Here is a 15,441-nt window from a genome sequence, read left to right on the forward strand (position 1 = left end):
CACAGCAGAATCTCCCCAGGGAGGGAGGGCGCTGACCAATCAGAGTCGGAGGTGTCGCCAGGAGGAGGCGGGTCCTAGAAAGTTTGAAAGAGGAAACGCATCGCCAATCAGTGAAAGGAGGGCGGGCCGTTTATGCCTGATTGGCAGGCCTCTGACCCGCCTGCGAGGCGAGCGGCCGGGCGGTGCCCCGAGCGAGACCCGGATGACGTGGCTCGGCGGGGGCTCTGCGCAAGGAGACGCCGGGGCCGGCGTGGAGGAGGCCTGGCGCGGGCTGCTGGCGGGGTTGCCATCCTCCCGGTGGGGCCTGGGGAACTCCCGGGATTCCGCCTGAGCTGCCCCCGGCTGTAGGGATCGGTTCCCTCCCCCGGCTGCTTCGGAGGGCGGGAGTTACGCCCCCACACCTCCCGCCCACAAAGCTCCAGGGATTTCCCCCCCAGGAGTTGGCAACCCTACCGGGAAGGGGCGACTTGCAATGGGGGCCTCCGGCGCACCGTCCGCGTGTTTGTTTGCGAGGCTCCGGAGACGCCTCCCTTCCTGGAATCATCCATCACAGAGTGGGAAGGGACCCCCCAGGGTCATCTAGTCCAACCCCCTGCCCAATGCAGGGAACTCACAACACCCCCAGTGACCAGAAGATGGCCAAGGTGCCCTCCCCTCTCATCATCTGCCCAAATTCATAGAATCAGCCTTGCTGACAGGTGGCCATCCAGCCTCTGCTTGAAAACCTCCAGGGAAGGAGAGCCCGACACCTCCCGAGGAAGCCTCGTTCCACCGAGGAACCGCTCTTAGCTGTTAGAAAAACTCTTCCTAATGTCTAGACGGAAACTCCTTTTGATTTAATTTCAACCCCGTTGGTTCTGGTCCGACCTTCTGTGAGCAATAGAAAACAACTCGGCACCCTGCCCCTTCCTTCTTTACGAAGTTCTGGGCAGCTGACCGCAGAAAAAAGAGTACATAAAAGCCAAAAATGCAGAACCGCAGTTTAGGGCAGCTGGGAAACTTGACCAGATGCGGCTCTAAATAAACCCGCCTTCAGCGGCCTCCTGCCGGTTGAAAGGGAGAGCTGGGGGCAGCTCCCCAGGGAGGTCCTTCCGTAATTGCGGGGCTGCCACAGAAAAGGCCCTCTCCCCTGCAGCCACCAAACAAGCTGCTTCGATTAGCAGGGCAGCCAGGAGGGCCCCTCCCTCCCTCCAGGTGATCTTGGTTCCCAGGTCAGGGAGGAAGCAGACCCCCAGATAAACCTGGTCCCAAGCCACACGGGGCTTTGCAAGGCCTTGAACTGGGCTCGAGAGTGGATCCACGGCCCGGGTAATGGCTGTGGGGGTGGGGGTCAGGTGCTCCCGGTAGTTGGCCCTGAGCAGCGGTTCAGCCAGGGCATTGTGCACTCGCTGCAGCCTCCAAACACCCTTCAAGAGGAGCCCCAAGTAAAGTGCACTGCAGTACAGTCTGAATGTAAGCAAAGCATGGATCCCTGTGACTAGATCTGTCTGACCCAGGAGCAAATGGACCGGACGCACCAGCTGAAGCTGGGCAAAAGCATGCTGGACCATCGCAGCCCCCTGGTTTTCTAAAGCGACCCCTGTGTTGAGCAGCGCTCCCGAGGTGCGAAGCCGGCTCTTCACAGGGAGCGTCACCCCACCCACGACGGGAAAGGTCTGCAGTCCCTGGCCTGCCCGTCTGCTTACCCGGAGGGCCTCTGTGGCGTGGCATGTACGATGAGCGAGGCCCTCTGGGGCGCAGGGCAGCTGCCTTTGGGCCCAGGAGCAGGTGGACCCCTGGCACAGGGGTCACAAAGACAGCCCCGGGCGAGCGCTGATGTCACAGTGCCCCAGTTACCAGGGGAACCCTGGTCTCTGTGAAGCCAGCAGGCCTGCTATTATCACATAGTGCCATGTCCCCTCGGGTCCCTGACCATGTGGACAGAGGCATTGCAAAGCCTTGGCCATGCTGGGCCCAGCAGCAAGGGTGGGTCTGAGCGCTCGCCCCCACCGCACTGGCTCTGGCTGGGTGGGCAGACATGAGCGACAGGCACGTTGCCCGGAAATTCAGGAGAAGACAGCTCCAGCACTTCTCCCGCACCTCTAGCGCCGAGGAACCGCTTGGAGTGAGCATGCGACCTTTGCACAGGGAGGCTGCCGAGAGCAGGCAGGGCACGTGTGAGGAGGAGGAGGAGACCTACTCCGAGGGCTGGGGAAGGCAGCTCAGGGATCAGGCCCAGCGGGGCTCCTTCCTCTGCTTGGTTGCACACAGACAGCCTCGTTTACAACTCAGCAGATGGAGGGCCGGACTTCAGACCAAGGCTCACCTAAAAAAAACCAAAACTGGCAAACTCCACGCAGGTTGACTTTTTTCCTAGCAGATTTGGCTGTCCTGATGTCACTGGCACTCGGCACGTCCTGTAAAATCTCAGAGAAGTCCGTCAGAGCTGGATCTGTTGGGTCACAATTGGGACTTATCTCCGGGCATCCCAAATATGGATCAAAACAACATCACGGAGAAAAGTCAATTTCATGCTTACGTTGTCCTGTGCGTAATTACTCCATGAGTGTTCTGGAACTGCATGGAATCCCTTCCTAGCATTCATTGTCCACATTAATCAAGGGCGGGGGGGGGGGGAACCCTATTCTGTCCAGGGACTTCCCGTTTTCTGTCTTTAGAGAAGAGAATTCTTGCCCCCTGGTGCACATCCAGGGAAATGCACCAAGAACCACCGCAGGGTCGTGGTTACCTTAGGCTAGGATCTGAGACCTAGGCTTGAAGCCCTGCTCTGCCATGGAAGCTGGCAGGGGGGTCCTGGGCCAGGCACATCTCAGCCTAATCTACCTCACAGGGTTGTTGTGAGGGGGAAAGGAGGAGAGGAGAATGATGTAAACCCCTTTGAGTCCCCACTGGGGAGCAAGGAGGGGTATACCAGTAAATGTAGTAAAAATAGATAATAAAAGATTTTGTGCATCGTCTCTTGGAGTATTGATAATATTCCTCCAATTCCATTTACCCAGCAAAACTAAATTAGTGTGGAAGCCTTTTCAAATCAGTTTTAAGGACGGTGACTTCCTCTGAACCCCATGAACCCTTGTTTTGGGTGGGTACTGAGAGCTGTGGGTCAGTCGGAACATCTCCTTCGGCCTTCCCTGGCAAACCTCCTGTGCATTTTAACAGGAGTACAAGCAGCCAGAAATTCAGCATTTTCTGCCTGCAGCCGTTGAGCTGCTGTTGCTAAAGGTAGGAGAGCCATGATGCCAGGAAGCGAAAGGCCTCAGTTCTCGAAACTCATCAGAATTGGTTTCTGGCCGAAACCTGGGGTCCAGCACCCCTTCCTTTTCTAAACTGCAGGGCTGGCAGCCAGGTGGTCCGGGCCTGCTCACCCTCTCCCCTCATTTCCCCCCACCTCAGCAGCCCAAGAAGAAGCAGCGCAGCTCCTCCACTGAGACCACAGAAGAGAAGGCAGGCAGAGGAGACACCACCACCATCCAGTTTTTCCCTCCAGAGCTGGTATTGGAGCCGCGGGGGGGCGGGGAGTGGGATTTGGGAAAGGGGGTGACCCTTCCTGCACAGCAACTGAGTCTCCTTCTTCTCCCCCCCACAAGTTGTACTACATCATCTCCTTCTTGCCCGTGAAGGACGTGGTCGCTTTGGGCCAGACGTGCCGGTACTTCTATGAGGTGTGCGACAGTGAGGGTGTCTGGCAGAGGATTTGCCGCCGCCTGTCCCCTCGGCTGCGGGATGAGAACTCGGGGGGCAGCCGGCCCTGGAAGCGCTCGGCCATCCTCAACTGTCAGTATACCTGGGTGTGAAATGAGGTGCCGAGAGAACTGGGGGGCTCCAGGGGGGGAGGGTATTTGCACCAGGGAGAGTCTGGTGCATGGGGAAAGGGTGGGGGGGAGGGTGCCTGCACAAGGGGGAGGAAGGGCAGCCGTTTGGAGAAAAGAGGGTTCAGCGTGAACCCAAAGTAGGCTTTGCCCTCTGCTCCCCCCCGCCACACACACACCCAGGGAAGGGAAGGGGGTTGCTGAGCCAGCTCCTGCAGAGAGACCCAATTCCCCCGCCCTGGGGGTCTTTCTGTCCCACAGACACCAAGGGCTTGTACTTCCAGATGTTCAGTGGCCGCCGGCACTTTGTCAGCAAGACCGTGGCCCCTCTGCTCTCGCACGGCTACCGGAAGTTCTTGCCCACCAAGGACCACGTCTTCATCCTCGACTACAACGGCACCCTCTTCTTCCTCAAGAACGCCCTGGTCTCCTCCACCTTGGGCCATATCCAGTGGCGCCGGGCCTGCCGCTATATGGTGCTGTGCCGCAGTGCCAAGGATGTACGTGCCAGGGAGGGGGGGGGGAAACGCTCACCTGGCGACAGATGCCGAAAGGGGGGGTGCAGTTCCAAACAGCATTTCCTTCCAGCACTGCATTCACCACGGGGAGGGCACCAGGTATGGCCCAGAATGTGCAGGGGAAGAGAGAGTCTCCTTTGTGAGCGCGTTCCAGAGAAACGGCACCTTGCTGCTGCTTTCCCAGCTCTGAGGGTCACTCTCAAGTAGAAGGACCTCCGAGGAGTTTAGGCCCCTTCCTGTGGACCCACCCTGCTCAAAACTGGCCAGGTCAGATGGCGTCTGTGGCCTACCAGGGGGAGGGGCTCTCCAGGAGCACACGTAGCCCTCTTGGGGAGGAGAGCCCCTGCTGCTAGTCCTGGTCTGTGTTCCTTATGCCACTGGAAAAACTTTTCTGTCCCCCAACCTTTTCAGTCACTTCTAGGAAGGACTTAAGTTAGAGCCGTTCCTCAGTGGAACAGGCTTCTTCGGGAGGAGGTGGGCTCTCCTTCCCTGGAGGTTTTTAAGCAGAGACTAGATGGCCACCTGTCAGCAAGGCTGATTCTATGACCTTAGGCAGATCATGAGAGGGAGGGCAGGGAGGGTTGTGTCAGTGCTTGGCTCTCGTGGCTCTTTCTTGCATGCCCAGGGTAATGCCTATCGCCACTCTGGGCTCAGGAAGCAATTTTCCTCCAGGCCAGATTGGCCAGGGATCCCGGAGGCTTTCTGCCTTCCTCTGGGCATGGAGCAGGGGGTCACAGGGGGAGTTGGGGGGAGGTAGTTGTGAATTTCCTGATTTGTGCAGGGGTTGGACTAGATGACTCTTGAGATCCCCTGTGGCTCTCTGTTTCTACCGCAAGCCTCGCTATGTTTCCTGAGCAGCAGCAGCGTCTTTCTGCGAAAGAGAAACAAGATGAGCTGTGCAGGAACTGGGCTTAGAGCTGCCCCCCCCCCCCACTTTCTTCCTGTGCCACTTTCGGCCACCTTACACCAAATGAAGCTTTGCCCAGCACTTTTGGTTCCAGCCAGGCAAAAGCCTTCCCCTGTTCCCTGTCTGAGGGCCATGACCGGGAACGGCCAAAGACTCCGTTAAAAGAGTGAAACTGCGGGGGGAGGGGCTGTGGCTCAGTGGTCGGAGCATCTGCTCAGCCTGCAGAAGGTCCCCGTTTCAGTCCCCAGCAGCATCCCCAGTTAAAAGGACCAGGGTGGTGGTGATGGTGGTGGTGGTGGTGAAAGACCTGCACCTCAGACCCTGGCAAGCTGCTGCCAGCCTGAGTCTCTGAAGAAGGGAGCCGGGGCTCACGGAAGCTCCCTCCTCTGCCTGGAATGTTGTCAGCCTTTAAGGCGCTGCTGGACTCGGGCTCTTTTCTATGGCCGGCCGGAGTAGACGATACCGATGTCGAGGGGCCCGGGGTCTGAATCCTCACAAGGCAGCTTCTTGTGCCTTGTGTGTATAAGCAGGACGGAGCAGGAAGAGTCTGCAGCTGGCAGGCCTTACAGCTAGGCCATGTCAACCATATAATTTCGTCTTGATGGTTTAAAAAACACGTACAGGAATGCGATCTGAATAATGAGACTGATTGTGTAGATGGGGAAGAAGAAGAACCAACGGATGGGCTCCAGGATCCGTGCTCATCTCATCCCATGACAATGATGGAGGACGGAGCCTGAAGAAGGGGTTGGCCGAAGGCCCACCAGTCCCTTCTTGAGCTGAATGGCGGGGGCCCTCCTTGGGATGCAGGCAGCCCCGGGTTCAGTCCCTGCCGACTCCCTCGATTCTGATCGCGGGGAGCCAGCTGGATCAGCAACTCTGACTGGCTATCGAGGCAGCTTCCCTGGTTCCACTGGAGCCCCATGACCGCTCACAGCTGTTACGCCACATCTGCCCTTAAATCAAGCCAGGGGCTTCGACTGTTTTGACCTCCAGGGGGCGAGCTAGAGATGGGGAGTGTAGGGCCTTTGGATGTCTCGTTTAGGGTGAGGGACTGAACCCACACTTTGTTTTGAATGCCCATCTATTGGCAAGTACATAGGGGAGGTTCATTCTCCTCAAGGGACAGGCTGACAAATAGTTCTGTGCCCCATAGATTGCCACGTGGGCTCGCCTAGGCCAGCAGAGACTCATGCTGCAATGTAAAAAAACTGTATCACTTGACCAGGACTTTCGGTCTTCTTTGCCATAGCAGTTGGCAACTCTTCAATACCTTTTGGGGGACAAGAGGAAGGAGTTCTTCCAGGGTCCTCAGATGCAGACGGTGACATCCAGGGCCCTGTTGCTTCCCCCTCTAAAGCAACATTAAACACAGCTCCCTGCAGCCACGTTTTCTGATCCCTGGCATCCTTTCTTTTTCTGCCTGCAGTTTGCCACCGACCCCAGGAGTGACACGGTGTACCGCAAATACCTGTACGTGCTGGCGACCCGGGAACAGACGGTAGCCCCCGTGATGGGGCGCAGCGAGGCCCCTGTAACAGCTGCCGGCAGCCGCCTCTGTGACTGCGTGGAGGTCTACCTGCAATCCAGCGGGCAGCGGGTGTTCAAGATGACGTTCCACTTCTCCATGAAGTTCAAGCAGATCGCGTTGGTGGGGCAGGAGACTGAGAGGTCCCTCCTCCTCCTGACAGGTGAGAGGAGAGAGCGCCGAAGAGCTGCTGCTCCTCACGGGCACAGCAGAAGCTGGAGACAGACAGCGGCCACTTCCTTTGGGTGCATTTTTACTCCCGCTGTGGTCTCCCTGAGAGAGGCATTCCTGAAAGACCGCCTCTCCTCTGCTCCCAAACCTCATCATGTTACAGTGTGGGACCCCTGCCGTCTTTTCCCAGAGTGCCTCTGCCTACCACGGAGAGCACTTCTGCATTGGGGCGCTCTGGGACTTCCTCGCATGGCTTGTGGGAGAAAGTACAGACAGGCCTCCGCATAGGCCCCACAGAAGCAAGCCTCTCCCATCCCCCAAAGAAACCCCTGCCTCTTTGTGCGGCTTGTGCAGAGGCAGCCTGACATTCTCCCCTTGCGGGGTGGATCCCTTCTCTGCAGAGGAAGGGAAGATCTACAGCCTGGTGGTGAACGAGACGCAGCTGGACCAGCCGCGCTCCTACACGGTGCAGTTGGCTCTGCGCAAAGTCTCCAAGTGCCTTCCCCACATCTCCATCCGCCACGTGCACTCAAACCAAAGCAGCGCAGTCTACCTCACAGGTACCGTACAGCCCTGCTGGCCAGACTGGCCCCAGCTCAAAGGGAGAGGCAGACTCTGCCCAGGCCTCTCCGTCTCCTCTTGCTGCCCCCCACCCTGGCTCTTTAGCTACAGGTTCTGAGCAGTACTTGAACCCACAGCCAGATTCAGCAGGGTGTGGTGGTTAAAGCGTCGGACTGGGGTCTGGGAGACCCGGGTTCAAATGGAAGCTGGCTGGGTGACCTTGGGCCAGTTGCATGCTCTCAACCTAACCTACCTCACAGCGCTGTCTTGAGGATAAAACGGAGGAGAGGAGAGGAGGCTGAAGTTGGTTCCTTATTCCCAGTTCCTTATTCACATGGTGTGAGCTGCTTTGGGTCCCATAGTTTCAGCCTTTGGGAGAAAGGCCAGGTATAAATGAAGTAAATAAGTCACAAGCATCACAAGAGGAAATCAAGAGCTGAGAAGTGGCCAGGGGGGGCTGAGTAGGGGGAGCTCAGGTGGAGCCGGAGATTCGGGGGAGAGGGGACTAGGGAGGACCTCCCCCTTCCGGGGGAGGGGGACGCAGCCTGATGAACAGAGCGAGAGAGGCTGTTCCAGGCATGGCCGGGGGTGGGGTGGGGGAATTGCTTAGCAGAAGGTGCAGAGATGGGGACGAGAACAGGAGACAGCAGAACTTGTGTGGGTGAAGCAGAGAGCAATCATGGGTGTAGGCGGAGAGGAAGGAGGCCGTACTCTGGAAAGGGATTTTGAAGAGCAGCTGGGGGGCTGGCTGAGATGGCCCCTCAATGCTCCTCTCTCCCCTCTGCAGAGGAAGGGGCCGTCTACTTCGAGGTCCACTCGCCTGGCGTGTACCGGGATCTCTTTGGCACCCTCCATGCTTTCGACCCACTGGATCAGCAGATGCCCCTGGCCCTCTCCCTTCCAGCCAAGGTAACACCGAGAGGGGCAATGACCCCCACCCCACCCCCAGCTTTATGTGTGTGTAAAGTGCTGTCAAGACACAGCCGACTTATGGCGACCCCTTTTTGGGGTTTTCACGGAAAGAGACTAATAGAGGTGGGTTGCCAGTGCCTTCCTCTGCACAGCAACCCTGGTCTTCCTTGGTGGTCTCCCATCCAAATACTAACCAGGGCTGACCCTGCTTAGCTTCTGAGATCTGACGAGATCAGGCTAGCCTGGGCAGATCCAGGTCAGGGAACCCCCAGCTTTAGGTAGTACTAATGAAGGAAGCAGGAATGAGAGGGGCCTCTGGGATTTCAGCGCCAGGGACCAGGGAGCTGGCTGGCTCTGTCCCTTTCCCCTTCCTATCCCTGTTGCTATCGTGCTTTCCACCGTCTGGCCCTGGAAACCACCACAAGCGGTGGGCAGCCAGACAGTCGGTTCCCCACCCCCCATGTGTGTGCCTGACGGTGGGTGAGCCCCCCCCCCTTGCAGTTCATCAGCAGTGCCAGAGCAAATAACCCAGCCCGGCCCTCTGGACTCCTGGATCCAGGACTGTCAAGGGAGGCTTGGGACCGTGGGCCTCCCCTCGTATTCCTGACTGCTCCCCCTTGCCTCTGAGGAGCTGCAGTCTGCACGTGGGCAGATGCCCCTTCGGAGCCAGGCTGGGCGGTGGCAGCAGGCTCTGAGGTAGAGGGGCAGGGAACCCTGCCTCAGGTCGAGACCCGGGATGCCCCACTCCTTCTGCCCCGTTCCAGCCCTCAGCCCTTGTTTTGCCCCCTCCAGGTGCTCACCTGTGCCCTCGGCTACAACCACCTGGGGCTGGTGGATGAGTTTGGCAGGATCTTCATGCAAGGAAATAACCGCTACGGTCAGCTGGGCACAGGAGACAAGATTGACCGTGGGGAGCCTGCTCAGGTGAGAGGGGAGGGAGGGGCACGGGCCTGCCAAGTGGGAGGCAAGGGGAGGGGGGAACGGCAGACTGCCAAGTCCCCAAACCGCCTTCCGAGGGCTCGGCGCTCCTGGGGGACACAACTGCTGAGCCGGACCCGTCCGTTTACCAGCCTCAGCCTTGGCTCCTGGCAACAGCGTTTGGGCCTTGCTCTGCTTTAGGGGGTGAATCTTCCCGAAAGATACCATACAGAAAACCAGGTGGAGTACTATTCTCCCTCGGGCCATTCAATCCCATCCATCCCTGCAGCAGCAGGAAACAGGAGGGGCCGTGGCTCAGTGGTAAAGCCTTTGCTTGGCATGCAGAAGATCCCAGGTTCAATCCCCAGGGACATCTCCAGTTAAAGGGACCAGGCAAGCAGGTGATGTGAAAGACCCCTGCCTGAGAGCCATGGAGAGGGGCTGTGGTTCAGTGGTAGAGCATCTGCTTGGCATGCAGAAGGTCCCAGTTTCAATCCCTGGCATCTCCAGTTAAAGGGACTGGGCAAGCAGGTGATGTGAAAGACCCCTGCCTGAGACCCTGGAGATTCACTGCCAGTCTGAGTAGACAATACTGACTTTGATGGGCCAAGGGTCTGATTCAGTACAAGGCAGCTTCATGTGTTCCTGAATGCAGCTTGGATGGGGGGGGGGTTGCACAGAAGCCTCCGCCCTCCTCAGACCCCTTCTCTGTTCCCCTCCCATCCAGGTGCACTACCTGAAGTGCCCCATCGACCTCTGGTGTGGCCTCAACCACACCCTGGTGCTGAGCCACAGCGGAGACCTGGGGAAGGACCTCATGGGCTGCGGCTGTGGGGCAGGGGGCCGTCTGCCCGGGTGGCCGAAGGGCAGCGCCTCCTTCATCCGGCTGCACATCAAGGTGAGGGGTGCCCCCTGTGTAGAGTGCAGGGGTGGGTGGAGCATGGCCTAGGGGCTCCTTGCCACCTTCGGAGGAGGACCTTAGGCAGATCATGAGAGGGAGGGCATCTTGGCCATCTTCTGGGCATGGAGTAGGGTCACTGGGGGTGGGGGGGGGAGGTAGTTGTGAATGTCCTGCATTGTGCAGGGGGTTGAACTAGATGCCCCTGGTGGTCCCAGCTCTGTGATTCTATGAGGAAGAAGCCCAGCATTCCTGGGCAAGCCCCAGAACCTCAGCTTTTGTCCCCCTCCAGCCCCTCCCCATCCAATCATAGAATAGAATAGAATAGGAATAGAATCATAAGGTTGAAAGGGACCACCAGGGCCATCAAGTCCAACCCCCTGCACAATGCAGGAAATTCACAACTACCTCCCCCCTCCACACCCCTAGTGACCAGAAGATGGCCAAATTGCCCTCCCTCTCATCATCCGCCTAAGGTCACAGAATCAGCATTGCTGACAGATGGCCATCTAACCTCTTCTTAAAAACCTCCAGGGAAGGAGAGCTCACCACCTCCCGAGGAAGCCTGTTCCATGGAGGAACCGCTCTGACTGTCAGAAAATGCTTCCTAATGTCTAGATGGAAACACTTTTGATTTAATTTCAACCCGTTGGTTCTGGTCCGACCTTCTGGGGCAACAGAAAACAACTCGACACCCTCCTCTATATGACAGCCCTTCAAGTCCTTGAAGATGGTTATCATGTCCCCTCTCAGTCTTCTCCTCTTCAGGCTAAACATACCCAGCTCCTTCAACCTTTCCTCATAGGACTTGGTCTCCAGACCCCTCACCATCTTTGTTGCCCTCCTCTGGACACGCTCCAGCTTGTCTACATCTTTCTTAAATTGTGGTGCACAAAACTGAACACAGTACTCTAGTTGAGGTCTAACCAGAGTGGAGTAAAGCGATACCATCACTTCGCGTGATCTGGACACTATACTTCTGCTGATGCAGCCCAAGACTGTGTTTGCCTTTTTAGTTTTGTCTTGTTCCCCCCCCCCCCCAAAGAGCAGCTTTCTAAAGTTAAAAACAGAGCCTTTTCCCCTCACAGGCCAAGATGTCCATGGCCAGGCTGCCTGAGGTTTCTAATAGTCAGAAAGTGGAGACACTCAGCCCCTCCCCCACCCCTCCCTGTAATTATTCCAAAATTGTTTCTTTCCGCACCATTGAACTGGAACCATCATCATTTGGTATATAAAACAACAACTCCTCCAAACTGGGCAAGAAAAACGGGCCCCCACTTTTTGCAATGTATGCAGATATAGGCAAAGTTGCCAAAGGGCCCCAGGGCTTGTGGGGCTTGCCCTCCCAGCAGCTCCCCTCCTCCTGGCACGCAGGGCCTCTCCTGTGTTGGCCTCTCACTCTCTGCCTCACTGCTGCAGGTGCCGCCATGCGTCCGCCGCGTCTGCTCCACTCGGGAGTGCCTCTACATGCTGTCTAGCCACGACATTGAGGAAGTGCCCGCCTACCGCGAGCTGCCCGCCAGCAAGGCAGGGCTGCCCTCCAGCGACACGGAGGCCCTGGCCGCCCGGGCATGCGAGGAGTACCTGAGCCAGCTGCACAAGTGCCCAACGCTCGAGGGGCGCATGGCCAAGATGAAGGAGGCGGTGGGCAGCATGCCTCTCATGACGTTCCAGAAGGATTTCTTCTGGGAGGCTTTGGACATGATCCAGCGAGCAGCTGAACTCCGCGAGGCCCCGACTCCCAGCTAGCTCACGGATCACGCCCCCCCATTCCTCCTGTCCCTCTTACCGCCCCTCCCCCCCACATCATGGATTATGATTGAGAGATAGAGAAGACTCCACAATGAACCATTGGGAATAAATAAAACACAAGCACCACAGATGTCCGGCAACTTCCTCTGGACCAGGCAGGGGGGAGCGATGACCGGCCGTCCTGGGACCTCTGAAGGGCCGGATGCCCCTCGTGTGCCCACGCAGCTGCGCCAGTCCTTCCCTTCCTTGCCTGCCCGTCTCTGACGCACCTGCTCTAGCATCCCCTCCAGCCAGTGAGTTTCAGAGCACGTATATATAAAGCGTGCGGGTGGGGATTTTTATTTGTAATATGGCTACACATGGTGAGTTTCATAGGGCAGCCGGGTTGGTCCTCAGTGGGCCAGTGAGACTGAAGTCCGGTGGGGGGGGGGGCGCCTTAGAGACCAAAAAGATTTTCAGGGCAGGAGCTTCTGAGAGTCTGACAAAGGGAGTTTTGGTACCTGACGAAAGGAGCTCTGGCTCCCAAAGGTTTATACCCCGAAAAGCTTGTTGGTGTCTAAGGTGCTCCTGGACTTGAATTGAGCTGCTCAGCCCATTAATTATTAACAGTTAGGAGAATAAAGACCACAGAGCAATCTCTCTCTCTCTCTCTCCCTGCCTCTCCCCCAGGGAATGCTAGTTCGAGTGCCAGACCAGGATTTGGGAGACTCAGGTTGGAATCCCCCATTCTGCTGTGGAGCGTTGCTGGGCAACCTTGCACCAGTCACGCACCCTTAAACTGTCCTACCTCACAGGGTTGTTGAGAGGATAAAATGGAGGAGGTTTCTGTAAGCTGCACCGAGTCCTCATCGGGAGGGTATAAATGAAACGAATGAAGAAATCTTTCCCCCACCGAGAGGGCAGCAGTCTGAGGAAGGGCAGCCAGGTGCCAGTTTTAGCGCACGTGATACCGGGGGCACTGCGCATATCCTCCGCAGCAGCTCAAAACTCGCTCAGCTTAAAAGGCCTGCTGTGCCACGTCTCTCACGGGGAGGCCAAAGGCCCTGGGAGGACTGCCCTCTGATCCCAGGACTAAGTCTGCCCAGTGCCCAAGGACGCTGGCAGGCAAGCAGGCGGGCGCTTCTGGATCACCAGGAGTTCGGCCGGTTCAAAGTTCCCAGCATTCACTGGGGGGAGGGGACAGGGAAAGAGAAGGAGAAAGAGAGGGGGCCGGAGGGTGCGCAGGTGGGGGAGGCAGCGGCAGCCCCAGATGATCCTTCAGGCCTCAGAGCGGGGACTGAAGTACAGCCTGTAAGGAACAGCCGAAGGCAGGCGCCAGAAAGAAACCCCCAAAGGCCCCACTCCCCCTTTTCCCTGAGACGTGCGCAGCTCGGCTGCACAGTGAAGTCTCCCCCCTCGATCTCCTGGGGTCGCTCACGGGTTTCTGGCCTAGAAAGGCTTGAGCAGCCATTCCTGCCGTGCCCAACCATTGATCTGTCTACATGCGCTGGGTTCCGCGGGTGTGCGAGGCTAGTTCCTGAAGGCCCCTGTCCTGGTGCAATTTTGCCCGAAAGCCTTTGTGGGCTGGGTGTTTAGATTTCTTGGGACCAGAGAGGCCAAAGGCGGAGCAGGGAAGGTGAGGACCGGGACTCCTGGCAGGGCCACCTCGGGAGTTCAGAGGCCTCATTCTCCTCCCTCTAAGGGCCATCAGAAGAGGAGAAGCAGGCAGGTGGGGCATTGCTCACCACACCTGACAAACATTGCTAGGATCCCCAACCAGGTGCCTGGGAAAGGGGTTACTCTGGGTACATCGCACAGGGGGAGAAAGCATCCCTCCCTCCTCCAGGGCTATCCTGCTAGCTCTCGCCGGTAACCCCAGGGCTTAATTGGGCCTGGGGGTCACTAGAGCTTGGCCCAAGGACCTGTTGCAGGAAAGGGCCACCTGAATTACCAAGGGGCCAAGCATTTTCCCTGCAGGGAAGTGCTTAGGAGTTTTTGGTTTAGAAAAAGAGGAGGGCATGGCAGAGGCCCATACAATCGTGGATGAGGTGGAGCGAATGGGTACAGAGACCTTTTTCTCCCTCTCCCATAGTACCACAACTGGTGGGGGCCCAATGAAAGGGCTGGGAAGGCAGCTTCTGGGCTGAGCAGAGGCGGTCCTTCTCCACGGAGAGCAATGGCCCTGAGGAATTCACTGCCGCAGGATGTGGTCCGAGCCGCTAGCTTAGGTGGCTTTAAAAGGGCATGAGACAGACTCCTGGAGGAGGGGTCTGTCAGAGGATCGGAGTCCTAATGGCTCAGCAGAGCCTCCATGTTCAGAGAGAGTGCACCTGCCTCCCTCGCCTGCTTGTCATCATCCGGTGGGCTGCTGTGAGAAGCAGGATACGGGTCTAGACGGACCCAGAAGGCCTCTTTGGACATTCTTTGTGGCACCAGGACTTGGCCTGGGAGAACGGCTCTGAGCATGGGCCAAGCCCCACCCCTCCAGCCCCGACATGCTTCAGATCCGTTTGGTCTTCTCCTTCTGAGAGCGTGATTCCCCACTGCCAGGCTTCAGCCCCCCACCCCCACCAAACCGGCTCCCTTGAGCAGAATGTCTGCCAGCCCTTCTCCTAGAGGCTTTTGGGTTTCACTTTCACCTTGATGCACTCCCAGTGCAGACACGGGGTGTGTGTGTGTGTGGGGGGGGGTTTCCTCCTTCTGTCTTTAGCCCCAGAAAGGAGAAGTCTCCTTCCTCTGCTTGCCGAAACCCCACCAGTCAGCGCAGTAGCTCTGCTCCGCCTGCACCAGCAGAAGGGGGGCCTGGCTGAGCCCCCGCCTGCTCTGGAAGTTCAGGGGCTTCTGGGGAAGACCACTGCCCGGGTCACCTGGCCTCGGCCGGCTCTCCTCCTCTGCGCTCAGCCCACCTCGAGAAGGCGCCTCTTTCTGCTCAGGCTGGGCTGCATCTGGGAAAGGGGAGGTGGGATCCCGGCAGCAGGGGACCAGTGGCAGAGCCCTGCAGGCTCCGCTGAGGGGATGGGCCCAAGTCGGCAGCAGCCAGGGCATCTGCAGAAGACCTCTCTCTGCCAGTCAGAGGAGACCACTGTGAGCAGGGTGGCCCGGGCAGGGGGAGGCTGCCTGGGGGCTGTTTCTACTAGTCCCTCTTGGTTAATCTGCAGCAACTGGAGGCACGCTGCTTCGGAACAGGGAGGCTCTTTTTCTGGCTGTCACGTCTGGTAAACACAGACCCATCGGCAATAGATTTATCTAATCCTTTTGTTAAGAGCCTGCTGCCATGAGTTTCACAGACTCTTTCATTCTTCTCTGACCTATTGCATGTTTTACTGGATAACCCTGATTTTTGTGTAAATATTTTCCTTATTTTTTCACACACACATAACTCATCCCTAATTTAAGAGCCTCTTCTAAACAGGAGTCAGACGGCACCTTAAAGATTAACTACATTGAGCCTCCATGAGGCAGAGCTCGTTTCATCAGATGGGTGAAGT

General features: G+C 57.7%; 1 protein-coding gene across 1 annotated transcript; it reads left to right on the forward strand.

The window, feature by feature from the left end:
* The first annotated feature begins 1,715 nt into the window (after nucleotides 1-1,715).
* On the forward strand, nucleotides 1,716-11,971 carry LOC130493071 (F-box only protein 24-like). Its single transcript, XM_056866847.1, has 11 exons — nucleotides 1,716-1,767; nucleotides 1,977-2,104; nucleotides 3,394-3,492; nucleotides 3,588-3,774; nucleotides 4,071-4,309; nucleotides 6,664-6,925; nucleotides 7,335-7,493; nucleotides 8,282-8,403; nucleotides 9,199-9,330; nucleotides 10,052-10,222; nucleotides 11,642-11,971. The coding sequence occupies exons 1-11, from the start codon at nucleotides 1,716-1,718 to the stop codon at nucleotides 11,969-11,971; spliced, it is 1,881 nt and encodes a 626-aa protein (XP_056722825.1).
* Nucleotides 11,972-15,441: the final 3,470 nt, after the last annotated feature.

The sequence above is a fragment of the Euleptes europaea genome, unplaced genomic scaffold (genome assembly GCF_029931775.1).
Source record: "Euleptes europaea isolate rEulEur1 unplaced genomic scaffold, rEulEur1.hap1 scaffold_136, whole genome shotgun sequence".
NCBI classification, from domain to species: Eukaryota; Metazoa; Chordata; class Lepidosauria; order Squamata; family Sphaerodactylidae; genus Euleptes; species Euleptes europaea.